Source organism: Conger conger, chromosome 11 (assembly GCF_963514075.1).
Source record: "Conger conger chromosome 11, fConCon1.1, whole genome shotgun sequence".
Lineage (NCBI taxonomy): Eukaryota > Metazoa > Chordata > Actinopteri > Anguilliformes > Congridae > Conger > Conger conger.
Window position 1 is genome coordinate 4,968,761 of NC_083770.1, and position 15,177 is coordinate 4,983,937.

The following is a 15,177-nucleotide window of genomic DNA, read 5'->3' on the forward strand; positions in this document are numbered from 1 at the left end:
CTGTGTAAAATTCAATTGATTGGACATAGTTTAGAAAGGCACACACCTGTGTATATAAGGTCCCACAACGCACACTGCATGCCAGGACAGAAACCAGTCCAAGGACCTCACTCTTAGACCTCAGTGACAAAATTGTGGCGAGGAATAGATCAGGGCAAGGGCATAAAACCATGTCTAAAGATAGGAGAACCAGCCGGAAGGACAACCATCTCAGCAGCACTCCATCAATCAGGCCTTTATGGTAGAGTGGTTAAACGGAAGTCACTGTTGAGTAAAAGGCATACAGACAGCCCGCTTGGAGTTTGCCAAACACCACCTAAATGATTCTCTAGGCTGATGAGACAAAAATGTAACTCTTTGGGCAGAACTCCAAGCACTATCTCTGGTGTACACCATCCCTACGTTGAAGCACGGTGTTGGCAGCATCATGCTATAGTGGTGCTTCTCAGCAGAAGGGACAAGGAGCAGTCCAGGTGTGCAAAGCTTGTAGAGACTTAACCAAGAAGACTCAAACCTGCAAAAGGTGCCAAAGGTGCATCTACAAAGTACAGAATTAAGGGTCTGAATACTTGCATAAATTAGATTTCAGTTTTAGATTTTTAATACATTTGCACACATTTCTAAAAACATTTTTTCATTTCGTCATTATGGGTTATTGAGTGTAGATTGATGGGCAAAAATGACACTTTCATCCATTTAAAATCTACAACACATTAACGCATGCAAAAAGTGAAGGCGTCTGAATACTTTCTGAAACCACTGTATTAGATATTGTATATATTAAAAATATTTAATGAATAAAATGAGTTTTTTAATTTTATCGTTCTTATTAATCCTATTGCCCTCTTGCACTTGGTATTTAATGCTGAGCTGCGGTGGCGCATGGCTAAAGTAGCGGACCTTGATGCAGCATCAGTTCGTTGCAGTTGCACAGCGTTTGGCCGACTTACATGGAGCAGCATAATTGCTCGCTGCTCTGAGGGAGGGGGGGACACAGCAAGAGGGATCCCTGCATTCCACAGCGCCCCGGGCACCTCGGAATCACGGTCGCGGGCGGGACCATGCTTGGCTTGGAGAAGGCTTGTAGTTCTCAGGATCACCTGATCCATCCGGGCCGCTAAAGGGACGGGTGTATGCGGTGTTTCTCTAGCTAATATACGACCGAACTGGAACTTTTAAACGGCTCTACCGGGGAATGAAGCTCAAGTTTTCAGGAATTTTATCTCATAATTGTCTACCAACACACTGAACAAGAGAAAAATCTAAGAGGTGCTGTGGTGCAAGATCCGAGAACTGGCCTGTAATGGCCCATTAATTTACTTAAAAAAGGCCTTTTCTTTTACTTTATTATCTTGAACGATGCCGATATTGATAGCATAATGTGTAACAAACAACAATGCAATCGTTTATAGGATGTTTTCAGTTTCATCTCCTCCCCTTTCGAAGGCCGGTGAACACACATGCTGGAGCGGAATACTACACAGTGCTATAAATAAACTGGGCTGAAGAGGTAGCCATGGTAACGACAAGACCTCAAAAACCAATGCATTTGAGCGCAGAAAAGGCTCTCCAATAACAATGGAAGGGGAATGGTATGTGGCGTGTATACACTGCTGAAATGCTCAACGTTCTTTTCCAATGGATCAGAACGCTACTTAAATATTTCATTTTATACCTGCTTCTGCAGTACCCGTGCACAGTGACTCTAATCTGGCACGTCCAAATGAATCAGCCCATGCTCTCAGGGCCCAACCCCTTTCTTCTGCACTGCTGATTAGTTTTTTTTAAATACAGTGCATTACATAAGTATTTGGACAGTGAACTTTAAAAAAAAAAAAAAAAAAAATTTTTCGTGTTCGCTCTGTACAACAAACAAACAGTTGAAATAAAACAATCAGCTTTAATTTGAGGACTTTTACATCCATATTGAGTGAACCGTGTAGGAAATACAGCCCTTTTTATACACAGTCCCCCCATCGAATTACAAAAAAAGATTGCCCAGTCAGTGCCATGTAGGTCATCTATAGAAATGCATTACCATATAGCCAGATAGCAAACAAAAAAAAGCATGTCTGTATGGGGAAAGAAATCTACTTCCCAGACATGGAAGCACTACACAACCGGCCTGCTTGGATGTCTACCAGGTTCTGCAAAACGTAGGCTTTTGGTGGCCAGGGAATATTATCAAGACATTTAAGACCTTTCAGGGCATGGCACACTTTATGCGCAGCGTAACACACATAACACACAGGCTCTCAGTATCCCCGAGTGTATACAAAGGTATCACTTGCTAAAAAAAGAAAACCAATGCACACAATTTGTAATACATTAATCATGGACTTTGACATTGGCCTCTAGCAAATTCCCAATGTAGATTTCCCCTCCCTGAATCTGTATAGAGATGTTTGCCTGGATGAATGAGTGAATCCACTCTCTCAGCCTCTCCAATCAAAACATTGTAGGTCATCGGCATCTGAAACATTGGTCCAAAATGCTGAGCATTAGCCTCTAAAATAAAACATGGCATTTTATGACACTGATTTCATTCATTTTAAGTAAAAGTAAAAAAAAAAAAAAAAAAATGTAGCCTAAATGTTCGTTTACACAAAAAGGAACTACTTAGGTAGGTAGGAACTAAATAGGTCTGATGTGTCGATTCGAGCCAGTGGTCCATCCGAGTCGGTGTCATTGTAAAGCTGGCCTCAAATAAGTCAAGCCTGAACCAGGCTAGCCCTAATGTGTATGCCTTACCGACATAACTGGCATCTTGTCAAGCTTGCTTTGAGGGACAGAGCTATCCAAGATCCTATCCAGACACAGTGAAATTGTGCTTCATGAAAAACCCCCCTGCTCCTTTGCACCAAGGTATTACATTTGATGTGAGCTGACATAAGCATCCAGTGGAGGGAGATGAGAAAGGGAGAGACACGTCTGATTCTGTACAGCTTGTAGATCAGAGACGCAGCAGCATTCTTGATGACCTGGAGAGCTCTGGTGGCAGAGGTAGAAACCTTAAGGAGGAGGGTGCAGTAGTCCAGGCAAGAGATGATCAGCATGTGGACTAAGAGATCGGTTGAGTCGGTGTTGAGGAAGCGACGGATTCGCCACGTTGTACAGGTGGTCTGAAGGCCCTCGGATGAGAGCTACTGCTCCAACCTGCTGATTTCTCCTACAAGGCACGGAGTTCCCCCGCTGTGCTTCTCAACTCGAATGCCATAGTGTCTGTGAGCAGGGGAGGTGGCCTCTGGGGCAGTTTCCCAGAACCTGACAACAGCCTTCCCAGGCATGAACAATGGCTGATAGAACCAGACACACATGCAGGCCGGGGCTCTGACAGCATCAGCTCCTGCAAATTAAATTCATTGGAATCCAAGATTAATGGGGGGGGGGGGGGGGGGGGCTCCACTGGAATAATCTCCATTATTACATCATTCAAGGGTATAGAGAAGAGCATTCAACAACGTATTCAACAGCCACATAACGCCCTACTGAGGATAACTTGGACTTTACGCTATGTTCATAAAACGTAATACAAATGGGACTTGTATGTAGGAAGTAGAGGTGTAAATCCAAGACCTCAAAACCATTGAATTTGAATTTGAATTATGATTATTTATTACTGAATTCAATTAACAATTTGATTTGAGTATATTGATATGATTCAATCCATTTCAAACAAAACTATTCTTAAAAATACACTGAATACTGAGACTGGAAAAATCGATGTGCTCGTTTTTTTTTGTACAATAATGAGTTAATTGTCTGGAATATAGACAATTAAAAGAACACACTAAAGTCTAGGTTCTCAGCACATGTATTTATTAACCCCTGAATGCTCAAACAAGGACATTACACTTTGGCCTCCTTGAGCCACTTTCTGGGCTGGGCTGGTGAGGGTTTTTTTTTTCTGCATTCATTCCCTTTTTCACGGTGCAATTTTCAATCACTACGGTAACAGGACATACCGCTTGAAAGCGTTAAAACTCATGGTTCTATCTGTATAACCTATTTTAAGATGCCATTGTTTTGGCAACAAGAGTTCCATACTTTGTAACATGTGGGTGGCGAAACAAGCGTGGGAGGACCTCGCCTTTTCTGCATCTTGGAAATTCACATAGAAACCAAGAAATGAGGAAACAGTCCAGCGGACCAAATGCGTGATAGTTTCTCATTCTAAAAATAAAATATCATTAAAATGTCCATTGTTTTCTAGAATTTCCCTGGAGGAATGATCATTGTTGTGCTTTTTACCATTGTATACTTACACAAAAGTACTTATACATAAGAATGTTATTTTCTAAGTTTTGTACAGCCTTAAAATACAATGAGCCCAAGTACGAGCATCCCTTACCAGTATCGGTAACGTAGTTGCCCCCCATCCGTGTGTATGTAAATTCAGTATAACTTCAGCTCATCAAAGAACCGATTACAAACATGTTATTGAAGTGACGATTAACAAGCATTATAGCTAATGACATTGAGTTTCTATCGGTGCACAGTCGATTAGGCTTGCATAAAACAATACAGCATTGCATAACGAAAACATAGTATTTTCAATACTGCTGCGCATCGGCAAAAACTGTTCTTGAGATTTTACGCCAAAAACGTTTGATGTTACAACTGCAACGACCTGAGGCCTGCATCAAGGTCTGTTTCTTTAGCCGTTACTTTAGCTGGGCACCACCATGCTTCTGCCTTTATCATTCTCCTGACCGAGTAGCACCACCATGCTTCTGCCTTTATCATTCTCCTGACCGAGTAGCACCACCATGCTTCTGCCTTTATCATTCTCCTGACCGAGTAGCACCACCATGCTTCTGCCTTTATCATTCTCCTGACCGAGTAGCACCACCATGCTTCTGCCTTTATCATTCTCCTGACCGAGTAGCACCACCATGCTTCTGCCTTTATCATTCTCCTGACCGAGTAGCACCACCATGCTTCTGCCTTTATCATTCTCCTGACCGAGTAGCACCACCATGCTTCTGCCTTTATCATTCTCCTGACCGAGTAGCACCACCATGCTTCTGCCTTTATCATTCTCCTGACCGAGTAGCACCACCATGCTTCTGCCTTTATCATTCTCCTGACCGAGTAGCACCACCATGCTTCTGCCTTTATCATTCTCCTGACCGAGTAGCACCACCATGCTTCTGCCTTTATCATTCTCCTGACCGAGTAGCACCACCATGCTTCTGCCTTTATCATTCTCCTGACCGAGTAGCACCACCATGCTTCTGCCTTTATCATTCTCCTGACCGAGTAGCACCACCATGCTTCTGCCTTTATCATTCTCCTGACCGAGTAGCACCACCATGCTTCTGCCTTTATCATTCTCCTGACCGAGTAGCACCACCATGCTTCTGCCTTTATCATTCTCCTGACCGAGTAGCACCACCATGCTTCTGCCTTTATCATTCTCCTGACCGAGTAGCACCACCATGCTTCTGCCTTTATCATTCTCCTGACCGAGTAGCACCACCATGCTTCTGCCTTTATCATTCTCCTGACCGAGTAGCACCACCATGCTTCTGCCTTTATCATTCTCCTGACCGAGTAGCACCACCATGCTTCTGCCTTTATCATTCTCCTGACCGAGTAGCACCACCATGCTTCTGCCTTTATCATTCTCCTGACCGATTAGCACCACCATGCTTCTGCCTTTATCATTCTCCTGACCGAGTAGCACCACCATGCTTCTGCCTTTATCATTCTCCTGACCGAGTAGCACCACCATGCTTCTGCCTTTATCATTCTCCTGACCGAGTAGCACCACCATGCTTCTGCCTTTATCATTCTCCTGACCGAGTAGCACCACCATGCTTCTGCCTTTATCATTCTCCTGACCGAGTAGCACCACCATGCTTCTGCCTTTATCATTCTCCTGACCGAGTAGCACCACCATGCTTCTGCCTTTATCATTCTCCTGACCGAGTAGCACCACCATGCTTCTGCCTTTATCATTCTCCTGACCGAGTAGCACCACCATGCTTCTGCCTTTATCATTCTCCTGACCGAGTAGCACCACCATGCTTCTGCCTTTATCATTCTCCTGACCGAGTAGCACCACCATGCTTCTGCCTTTATCATTCTCCTGACCGAGTAGCACCACCATGCTTCTGCCTTTATCATTCTCCTGACCGAGTAGCACCACCATGCTTCTGCCTTTATCATTCTCCTGACCGAGTAGCACCACCATGCTTCTGCCTTTATCATTCTCCTGACCGAGTAGCACCACCATGCTTCTGCCTTTATCATTCTCCTGACCGAGTAGCACCACCATGCTTCTGCCTTTATCATTCTCCTGACCGAGTAGCACCACCATGCTTCTGCCTTTATCATTCTCCTGACCGAGTAGCACCACCATGCTTCTGCCTTTATCATTCTCCTGACCGAGTAGCACCACCATGCTTCTGCCTTTATCATTCTCCTGACCGAGTAGCACCACCATGCTTCTGCCTTTATCATTCTCCTGACCGAGTAGCACCACCATGCTTCTGCCTTTATCATTCTCCTGACCGAGTAGCACCACCATGCTTCTGCCTTTATCATTCTCCTGACCGAGTAGCACCACCATGCTTCTGCCTTTATCATTCTCCTGACCGAGTAGCACCACCATGCTTCTGCCTTTATCATTCTCCTGACCGAGTAGCACCACCATGCTTCTGCCTTTATCATTCTCCTGACCGAGTAGCACCACCATGCTTCTGCCTTTATCATTCTCCTGACCGAGTAGCACCACCATGCTTCTGCCTTTATCATTCTCCTGACCGAGTAGCACCACCATGCTTCTGCCTTTATCATTCTCCTGACCGAGTAGCACCACCATGCTTCTGCCTTTATCATTCTCCTGACCGAGTAGCACCACCATGCTTCTGCCTTTATCATTCTCCTGACCGAGTAGCACCACCATGCTTCTGCCTTTATCATTCTCCTGACCGAGTAGCACCACCATGCTTCTGCCTTTATCATTCTCCTGACCGAGTAGCACCACCATGCTTCTGCCTTTATCATTCTCCTGACCGAGTTGCACCACCATGCTTCTGCCTTTATCATTCTCCTGACCGAGTAGCACCACCATGCTTCTGCCTTTATCATTCTCCTGACCGAGTAGCACCACCATGCTTCTGCCTTTATCATTCTCCTGACCGAGTAGCACCACCATGCTTCTGCCTTTATCATTCTCCTGACCGAGTAGCACCACCATGCTTCTGCCTTTATCATTCTCCTGACCGAGTAGCACCACCATGCTTCTGCCTTTATCATTCTCCTGACCGAGTAGCACCACCATGCTTCTGCCTTTATCATTCTCCTGACCGAGTAGCCTACTGTTGAAAAGCACATTGTATGGGTTAGTGCTATTGGCACGAACACGAAAACACTATGAAAATACTGTGCATGAGCGTGCATGTTTAGCGCATGGTTCATATTCACTGAAAAATGGATGAAGTGAATGGATATTCTACCTCAAACAAAAAATCTCCAGCTACCCAGCCGATCTCCTGAGGCAGAAGCCCCAAATCAAAAACGAACAATTTCTTGCAATTACAGCACTGAAACACAACTGAATCTGCAAAGAACATCTTACAAAATCAGTCATAGCCTCCAGAAAGTGTTGGGTGCATCTGCATGCACACTATTCAAATGAAAACCATATGATTACCCATTACCCCAACCATAAAATGTTAATATTTAAACCTTCAATATAGGTAATGATGATTGCTAAAATTTCAGAATGGTTACCTTTATGTTTTTCAATTTCAGCCAGGCATTTAGATAGCATCCACAAACTAGGAGCGATGGGAGATGAGTAGCCCAGCAGTTTGGCGGTGAAAGTGAAGAGATGTTGTGGAGAATAGTCACAGGATGCCCAAGCACACCTCAGCCCAGTGGACCAGGGGACTGAGATCTCAACTGTCTTCACCTCCTCTGACTCTATGTGTCACATAAGAGAAAGATTGTCATCTTCTCTGACTCTATGTGTCATATTAGAGAAAGATTGTCACCTCCTCTGATTCTATGTGTCATATAAGAGAAAGATTGTCACCTCCTCTGACCCTATGTGTCATATAAGACTTCACCTCCTCTAACTCTATGTGTCATACAAGACATACCTCCTCTAACTCTATGTGTCATATAAGACATCACCTCCTCTAACTCTATGTGTCATATAAGATTTCATCTCCTGACTCTATGGGTCATATCAGAGAAAGATTGTGACAATGCTACATAATGTGTAAAGGTTCCCTTTTTCCATATTGGAACAAAAAATGAAGTATCGTCAGAACACATTCTGATGTACTGTCTCAAACAAAGACAGGGAACAAATTGAACAAGTTGAACAAATTCAAAGAAATTCTGAGAGCGACGACATCAAACAACACCTCATCAGAATGTGTAGTTCTGTTGCAAATAGGTAGAAATATACAAATTTCAATCAGAAAATCAGCCTCTGATTTGTAATCAAACAGAGATTTAGAAATTAGGAAGTAGAATAGCAGAATGTTCCACAAGTTTCACAATTAGTGAAGCAGCAACCAGGTAACAATGGCCCGGTAGTTTTGGAGCACACATGACAACAAAGTCAATACCTTCGACTTCCAGTAATGTTCCTACAAAAAGGTAGTGGGCATCGTCATTGTTCACATCAGTACCAGACCAATGTACTGTCAAGCCAATTTGGTCAAACTTCAAATGTAGAATTTATGATTTTCCTCCTACAGGCATGCAGCAATTTTTTTTTTTTTTATTTACCCAGAAGCCTTTGGGCAGGAGGCTGCTGGCTCATTATTTGCTTCATGTCTCTGGAGAGCAGTGTCACATTGGCTTCCCACACAGATTGGTCAACTCTGTCGGCTGCAGTGAGCTTAATTTCCACCTCCACCCCACGCTCCACAGCCTTGTATTCCATCACACCAGCCTGTAGTGAGAATGGACCTTTCTTCAGCTCATCAATTGGCTGGAATGTTCTCAATGTGTGGCTTACACATACAAGGCCTAAAAAAGAAAAGGAACAGCTGAAAACATCCATAGATCTATGGAAAAAGTCCCTCGGTCTATGGAAAACATCCTTCAATCTGAGATGTACTTTGTTAGCTGTGGCATGCTAACTGTTGAAAATAAAGAAATTTTACTCTGGAATTTATTAATTTATCATTAATTTATTTATTACTTGAATATATTTTGAAATCGAGTTTTCTGAGGACCCGTGTTCACCAATTATAGCAGCTTTGTCAAACTGGCCACACCCACATGTATTGACACCTGGCACCCATATAGTTTTGAAAAGTCAACATATTTTTGATAATTACTGAACTTTAGACTCCCCAGATTATTCCTAGCCAAATTTGGTGAAGATGAGCCAAAAACTCCAGACAGTTCACAAAAGTAGGTTTTGCAAAACATTCTTAATGCAGGAAAAATTTGGCAGACGAATATTACATTGGGAATATAGAACATTTTATTAGGAACATTTTTACTTTATTACACCTACTTATTCATGTGATTATCTAATCAGCCAATTGTGTGGCAGCAGTGACATGTATACAATCATGTAGATATGGGATACCAAATGATTGTTGGTGTCAGACAGGGTGGTTTGAGTATCTCAGAAACTACAGATCGACTGGGATTTTCACACACACTAGTCTCTAGAGTTTGCAAAGAATGGTGCAAAAACAAAAATAAATGCAGTGAGCAGCAGTTCTGCAGACAGAAACACCTTGTTAATGTGAGATGTCAGAGAACAACAGTGGTATGCAGAAGAGCATCTCTGAACACACAATGCATCATAACACTAAGTGGATAGGCTACAGCACCAGAAATCAAGTGCTTTGTAGACTTTGTTTGGTATGACCCAAGGAATCCAAGGGGGGAAAAAGTACCAGTACAGGATTTATGGACCAAACTTAAATTGATGCATTACAGTGCCACCATCTGACCAGCAGTTTTAGCTCGTGAAAGAAATGGAACAAAAACAAAAGGGTTCCTGCAGCTTCACTGCTGGGACCCCTAATAAGACTAGAGCAAAATAACCACCTTGTGGTTGTATGCCTCCACCAACCAGCCAAGGTGCAGTTTACATCCCTGTCTGTCCAGCAATAACTAGCTTCTGAACTTGATGAAACACAAATAGAGCTCAATATAATTTTATACATTTCATTGAAGAATCAATGTGCCATTTGTTTTACCTAAAATGTAAACAACATTAAATGCTGAATAACATATTTTTTCTTATAACAACCTGAATATTTAGGCAAAGTCGTGGAATGATAAGGAAAATGTTTTGTTTTTTTTATTTAAATGAAAACGTATATTTTCAAAATAAACAGTAAAATGCTCTTTTTTATTTTATTTTTTTAATAAAAATATTTATTTAATTTATTAATAAAATTGCACAGTTAAACAATATTGTTTGAATTAATTTGATTTACACCATATTTTCTTATGTCAAACCAACAACAACTGAAAAACTGTTTGATATGAACTCTAAAATATCAACTAATGATTAAATCACTAATCAACAAACAAAATAACCCAATATCGTTTTCTTAGCTACGGTGGTAAGCAAAACATTATGATGTCACAGTGAAGTTGACCTTTGATTTTTTGGATATAAAATATCTTCAGTTCTTAATCTTATCCTATTAGACATTTGTGTGAACTTTTGTCATAATTAGTGTATGAGTTCTTGATATAGGACCAAAAATGTCTTTTGTGAGGTGACACAGCGACCTTGACCTTTGACCACCAAAATGTAATCAGTTCATCCTTGAGTCCAAGTGGACGTTTTGTGCTATATTTGAAGAAATTTGCTTGAAGCGTTCCACAGATATCACGTTACCAAGAATGGGACAAATGGACAGACGGACAGACAAACCCAAAAACATAATGCATCCGGCCACAGCTGTTGCCGGTCCGGAGGTATAAGTATATCGGTTTCCAGCACTTTGTAATAAATTCACAAAAAATAAGTCTTACCCACGGGGCTTAACCTGAATCTTTCAGAACACACAACCATGGTCAGCAGCCGGGAGAAGAGGACCTCAGGATAGCACACTGGAATGTCTCTGAATGGGGAATCTGGGTAGTCCCAACCATATCCAAATGCACTGCAGTACTGCCTCAAATGCCTGGACTCAATTCTGAAAGAAAGAAAACACACAAACACACACACACACACACACACACACACAGGCACACAGACATCAAGGCATTGGTTAACAATAAGAGTGCTTAACAAACGGTCAACATATTTATTCAACATTGACTTTAAAGTGATTGGTCTTTATACCTTGGATTATGAACCAAGCAGTTACAAAATTGCACCCTTATTCCCAGCTGTCACTGTAAATTGGGGAGAACCGGCAGAATTTTTCACTTCTTACTAAATTTCTCAAAGGTTTAATTAATAGCTGTGAAATATCGCTTCAGAGAGCGTACACTTGTCTGTCAGTCACATTATGTTTGAGGTGATCAAAAATGGTTCCTCTACAATTTAAACAGACACAAACTTTGCCCAATGTTACAATTGTAAAGTATGTGCAGGACATTTGTAACAGAGGTGTGCTACAATTGTAACAACTACAGATAATTATATAATTAATATCTGCATTATTTACAAAAAACACACACTACCATTCAAAAGTTTGAGGTCACTCAAGGTTTCTGCTTTTTCTGATTTTATATTTTATTTTCTCTGTAATCAAACAATTCATACATGGTCAAGGCACAAACAGGTATTTTTATACAGTTTGGTTTCACCATGTAATAATTACAGAATTTGTTATATGTAGTCCCCAATTTCAATGTTTAAGAGAAATTAACATACTGTCAAATAAAAGAGTCATGTTTTGTATTTAGTTGCATATCCTTTGCATGCCAGGATTTCCGGATGTCTGCGACCCATCAAAATCATCAGAGACTTGATGTCCTACAAGTGATACTATATCTCGTTGCATTTGAATGGATCTCAATGGGAATTGGAGGCTGGTACTAGATTCAACTGTAAATTATGCTGATATAGTATGGAAAACATTTGTTGGCAAAGACATTTGAGAGAATGCTTGAATATAATTCAGTGGAATCCAAAAAAGAGAAGTGAAAAGGAGACTGGAAAAAGCTTTTGTCGGTGTGTTCACTGCGATGATCCCCAACTTCACCATACCAGTGACTGCCAGCACAGCCAAACCCTCATCCTCAAAACTAAAAGCTTATCAAGAAATGCTTAAGGAGCAAAAAGGGACAAGAGAGACTAAATATGTTATCCACACATAAAATATAAAATTCAAGAGCCAGGAATTTGGACCTGTTGAGTTTTGTGGATGATTTTGCGGACAGCAAGTTACGTTATCCCTGTGCTTTGTCTGCTGTCCGTAGTTCTGAATGGCTGGTGCATGCACTCTGCAGGTGTGTGTGTGGGTGATGTTACTGAAGGGGAGGCACCGGGGTCCAAAGTTGTGCCACTGATGCAAAAGGATGTGAAACCAAATACAACAAAACATGACTCTTATTTCACAGTATGTTCATTTCAAAAAGCAAATTAAAGGTACAATAGGTAAGATTTTTGTGTGAAAACACTGTTACAAGACCATTGTAAATCCCTTCCCATCACTGAAAAAGGCTCACTGACATGTCGACGCCGCTTCTGCCCGTGTTTATAGTCCTTAAATTCGGGTTTTAAAATATACAGTTGATGGACCGACACTCCAATTCCCATAGCCAATGGTGTGGGTGTTTCAATGTCAGCACATTCACAGAGAAGGGGGAGAGATTAAGAGTTTTGTGGTTTTTGAGGGGTTTAATTTGGCTTTTATTTTTTTATCCTACTTATTTATTGACTCTTTCATACTATTTTATTCATTCATTTCAATATACATTGTTTTATTTTTTCTATTTTATTCTCCTTGTTTATGTTTTAAACCTTTATAACTGATTATGATTGCTGTGCTTTACCCTGTTTTTTTGCCTTCTGTTTTTATGTTTCCTGTTAAGCACTTTGTGCTGCAGTCTGCATGAAAGGTGCTATACATACAAAGCTATTATTATTAAATTGTAAAGTGGTATTATTATTATTATTATTATTATTATTATTATTATTATTATGGTAGACGCAGGTTTGCGTTTTCCCCCGAAGGCTCCATCTACACGCCTATGACGCGATCTATGGGGAAAGACCGTTTCCTTGCTTTTTAATTTATATGAGTAAGCAATATAAGCCAGACATATGGGGTGAATTGCAGTGTGCTTAGCTGGAGTTTAAACCATAGGTCTGGAATAGCTAAATATTAGTCCACAGCTATGGATATCTGCTCCAGTTGGTATGCAGATCTGTAGTCTAGACGTTTAACCCTGTGGTTCAAACTCCAGCTAAGCACACTGCAAGGGGATAAATGATCAAAATTGTAAGTTTTGGTTTAATGAGTACAAACATCAAAGAGCAAACAAAAAACATTACCGACTCCCGATTCATTACCTTAATGAAGGCAAAACCCAGTTTTTGGTTGGTAGAATAACTCGCTAAGAGCTTAATGAACAGACCTCAAACTTGCATGCTAGTGAGGACAGCACAGTGCATATCATTTTTGTATCCGTGCTTACATTGTTGGGTGAGAAATGCGTTTGTTAGCGTGCTGGTTCTCCCCTATTTGGTAGTCTGTTCATTTGAAAAACCCAACCAAGTCTTAGCTCCTTCAGAGACATTTTAACCCTCAATCATTCAAAAACATTTCCATTCGCCGCATGAAAGAGTGGCTCGCCTCCGACTACCATAATCAGGGACTGAAGCAGTCAAAACAAATTCATTAATAAATAAGCAACGCAAGTTGCTTCCCAAATGCATCTGCCTGTAACATAGACTTATCTTTGTGTACATGAATTGTTCATCTGGGAAACGTGAAAATGAACAAGAATACGAAGGCAAACTTGCTACAAGAGGAAAGATATACACCAGGGTACCTTACCTGCAGTTAAAAATGGTAAAAGTAACAGTTTTGGCACTACCCTTGATTGGATAAAGCTTGCCCTGTCTCTTACACAGAGCTTCCTTGGTAAATTTATACAACAGATATGCAAAACTTGGAATCTCCCGTTGGCGATCAAATACAACGATGCCGCTTTTATGTAGTTTATATGAGCGATAGAAGTGAGTGTAAAATAAATACGCAGACAAAGCTGTCCAAGCTCCTATGAAAAACAAGGTGAAATAGTTTTCCATAGTGTATCATCGGCAGATACGGTCAATAGGACGGAGCATAGGCTGGTTTTACACTACTTCCGTCATCATTACAAAAGGACCATCGATACACATAAGAATTGGAAACTTCCGCTGTCAGTTTCATGGACTAAAAGACATGTTAAAGACATTGATCGTGATCTTTATAGGGGCTAATGTAACGTGTCTTTATACGTTACTCCTTGAGATCATGTTGAAGTGCCTTTCCATAAAACAAAACGTCGAAATGCTTTACTCGCTTTTACTGGCAGGAAAGTATCATATATTAAAAAACTCAACACATTGATGTTGACTGTTCTTTTGTTAATACAATATATTGTTGCATTTTAAGGACTATAAACAAAACAGCGGTTAGGAAAGTATTATCGTCGCGATTAAACAATTCCAGGCGTGTTGTACGTGAAATGTTCATTTGTAAACGAGGTCGTATTAATATTACGAAATGTATAGCCTATGTATGAAGTTTTTTTTTTTTTCACGTAGACAGTTTATTATGTGTATTTGTGTACATTTGAATGGGTAACGGCATTAACTTCTCTCAAAGTCAAATACAAACGTTAACGTCTGAGGTGGTCGGTACGCCATCGCAGAAAATTGATTGAGTTCCGAGCATTGAACTGTATAATAACTAGAAAGGAAACGCGGTCACGTGGTTCCATTGAAGTCCATTCAATTCGGTTCTTCCGCAAGTGATACCGCCGCAAGATGGCTGCCATGGCCCGGAAATAGAATTACTGAATGAGCCCGCAATCATACTCGCTCCACAGCCCCAACGCTCACATTCCAGTCATCAATAGAAACTGGCAATATTATTGGGTCAGTGTCTTCATTTATATCCTATGTAAAGACATATTTTTGTCATTATCTTGTAATTGGCCTACTCCTGTATTCAAATTTTTTTTATTTAATTGTTTTTAATTGTACCTTTCTTTTCATTTTAAATG

At 41.0% G+C, this 15,177-nt stretch overlaps 1 protein-coding gene across 1 annotated transcript; it reads right to left on the bottom strand.

The window, feature by feature from the left end:
* Window positions 1-1,880: 1,880 nt before the first annotated feature.
* On the bottom strand, window positions 1,881-14,262 carry si:ch211-12e13.1 (uncharacterized). The gene is made up of 5 exons (XM_061261518.1): window positions 13,962-14,262; window positions 10,981-11,144; window positions 8,755-8,997; window positions 7,744-7,935; window positions 1,881-3,346 (listed from the first exon to the last, which is right to left on the bottom strand). The coding sequence occupies exons 1-5, from the start codon at window positions 14,213-14,215 to the stop codon at window positions 3,144-3,146; spliced, it is 1,056 nt and encodes a 351-aa protein (XP_061117502.1). The 5' UTR covers window positions 14,216-14,262; the 3' UTR covers window positions 1,881-3,143.
* Window positions 14,263-15,177: the final 915 nt, after the last annotated feature.